We start from the raw sequence: 2,500 nt of genomic DNA, 5'->3' as shown, positions 1-2,500 counted from the left end.
ATATTCTCATCATCCTAATGATCAATAAGTACTTCACATTCCCTTTTCTCAAAAAATAAATAAATAAATAAAAATAAAAATATGAAGAAAGTTCATAAATCAGCAAATAATAATGCTATCATATCAGCCTTACACAGTAATGCCTTTGTTTAAATCTTCAAAATGGATCTTCAAAAGTCATTTGATCATTTTTACAAAAAGAGGAACACTGGGTCTCCCAAAGCCAAAAAATATTTCCCAACTGCAATCAAATGGGTGGAGGAATGACCTGATTTCTGACATACACAGCTTATACCTATGTAATAGGGTTCAAGCATGCATCTCATGGGGCTCCTGTTAATATCAACTACACTCTTAATAGGATTCCCCTTTATGACTATATCTAATTACACAAACATAATTACCTAAATACTTTAGATACATAATAAATTCCATTTTTCAATAACATGGAAGATAATATACATACTTAAAAACAATGTTGCTAATTGCACCATCCTCAATGTGAAAAATGGTCCACAAAGCACAAAAACCATCTAAATCAAATGCCAGTCTTCACTGACTGTTGTTGGACTCCATCTCAACAACAGAAATATCAAATGACCCTGAAATAATTTGTGCATTTGGAAGCTGGGCACTGACACATTTCCTTCATAATATTGGACAACCAATGCATTCAGAGTTTGCTTTTAATATGGTACTATGAAACACAAACATCATTTTGGGTTAACAGAGAGCTGCATCATCAATCCAATTCATAGTAAAAGCAAACCATTACAAAGAAACCATGCATTTGGTATATTAGGGGCATTCCATATTCACATCAATGAGGTGGTTCTCAGCTAGGTGATAAATGGAACATGCTCTGAAATACAAATTAGCTCTACAATCATCAAGGTCAACCTCCAGCCCATTCCTCCACCCCTATCTTGCCTATTAGGACAAGCCGCCAAGGCTTGGAAGTTCTACGATGGACATCCTCTTTCTAGCATGTCAGGAAGTGTTGCAAGTCAAAGGTCTAACTATCCATAAACTTACTCAAAAGTTCTTTAGAGAAAATAAAGTGATACCTAAAATAAATCATGGAGTATTCATATGGACATTTATGATTTTAATATCATATCCAGAAAAGTTCCAAATATGATCAAGAGAGCATAGTCTTTGATTCCTTTTTCAACCTACATAATAGTCTTTGTCATGAGAACAAATGGCACAACATACATAATATCAACATTATATTTAGCTGATCCAAATAAAGAATAAGAACTTAGTAGAATATGATTTTCTACTAATTTTCAGAAAGAAAGTTACCAAGAACTTCCTTCGGATACTGCCCTGAACTGAGTACATGTACTTAATCATCTCAACTTGAAAGTATACCCTTATGCAATCAAATACAGGGTAAAAATGGGGAAAAAATAAATAAAATTTTCATCCCAGATCTTCCAAGAAAAAAAAATCCACAAAAAAAGGCCTCTGAAATTGAGCTTCAATTTCAAACTCCTCAGCAACAAGCATCTCCAACTCAACACATAGCTTGATGTCAACTTCTTTTCTGGTGCCTGTATCACCTCCAAAGCAAGAGCGTGGCTTTAAGTGTACGTGTATGTGTTCTCCACGGCACGTCCTGTCGACCCACCTGAATTACTCTGTTCGTACTGGAGTCTTTCTAAAGCTGCAGTCGTCATGCGCACTGATCCACCATGAGTAGTGACCTGCAGAAGTGATCCATGTCATTAATTCAGGGATATCTACATCAATTTAATATTGGTCTAATTACAGATTAGTTTAAATAAGGAGGTAATTGACATAATAATGATAATGATACAAATACCATAGAAGTGCTATATCTCATGAAAAAAATTACTCTGAGAGAGAGAGAAAAATTACCTCTCTGGCATCGGGCAGATTGGGTGCTCTGCGGTCAGTTCCTGCTTGGCCAATTCCCTGGTTCCGCGCCGAGTAGTCTGCCGCAATGACAAACTCGGAAAGTGTGACATCCGAAGTGCCACCAGACTCTAATGGGATGTGGTTGTCACGGAAGTACTCGAGCAGGTCAAATATGGTTGCAAAGGAGAGGTGTTGCACGCGACATGCACCATCTGGATTAATGGTCATCCTAAGATGCTGTAAGGGGGAATGGGGTTGTCACTCAGGTAGTAGGTTGCAAAACAAGCTAGATCATATAACATATTACATATTAGGAGGATTTAAACAGTATCTTTACTCTTGGTGATCTAGGGTTTTTATTAATCAATGGTTAGCGGAGATGAAATTTGGCCTTTGATCTTTACATTTTCTCTTCTGGTTTCTTATTGTTTTAATAAATCTTCTTGAGAAGGATATCATACTAAACATGAGGTTTTGCTAAATACATTCAAATTTACAATATGTGACCTAGCACCACCAATGAGCCTAAAGTTGCCAGGTGAAGTTTCCCAACTGACAGCACTTCTGGGTTCTACTTGGCATCAGCTTTTCAACAATGCAAGGATGAAGGGAA

The 2,500-nt window shown here is 36.7% G+C and overlaps 2 protein-coding genes across 2 annotated transcripts in view; both read right to left on the bottom strand.

Moving 5' to 3' along the window:
* LOC122266279 (aminopeptidase N) overlaps positions 1-2,500 on the bottom strand; it is a 63,672-nt gene that overhangs the window by 56,849 nt on the left and 4,323 nt on the right. The window lies entirely within an intron of this gene.
* The window catches only part of LOC147472291 (SH2B adapter protein 1-like), a 7,604-nt gene that overhangs the window by 2,714 nt on the left and 2,390 nt on the right, over positions 1-2,500 (bottom strand). The window contains exons 3-4 of the mRNA XM_086545134.1: positions 1,888-2,124; positions 1-1,712 (exon numbers count right to left, since the gene is read on the bottom strand). The exon at positions 1-1,712 is cut by the window's left edge and continues 2,714 nt beyond it. Of these exons, the coding sequence (XP_086401260.1) occupies positions 1,590-1,712; positions 1,888-2,124 (360 nt within the window). The 3' untranslated portion in view covers positions 1-1,589. The remainder of the gene's footprint in view (positions 1,713-1,887; positions 2,125-2,500) is intronic.

The sequence above is a fragment of the Penaeus japonicus genome, unplaced genomic scaffold, assembly GCF_977035675.1.
Source record: "Penaeus japonicus unplaced genomic scaffold, GWHDUDI00000001_assembly GWHDUDI00000002, whole genome shotgun sequence".
Taxonomy (NCBI): Eukaryota; Metazoa; Arthropoda; class Malacostraca; order Decapoda; family Penaeidae; genus Penaeus; species Penaeus japonicus.
This window is presented reverse-complemented; position numbering and strand designations above follow the sequence as displayed.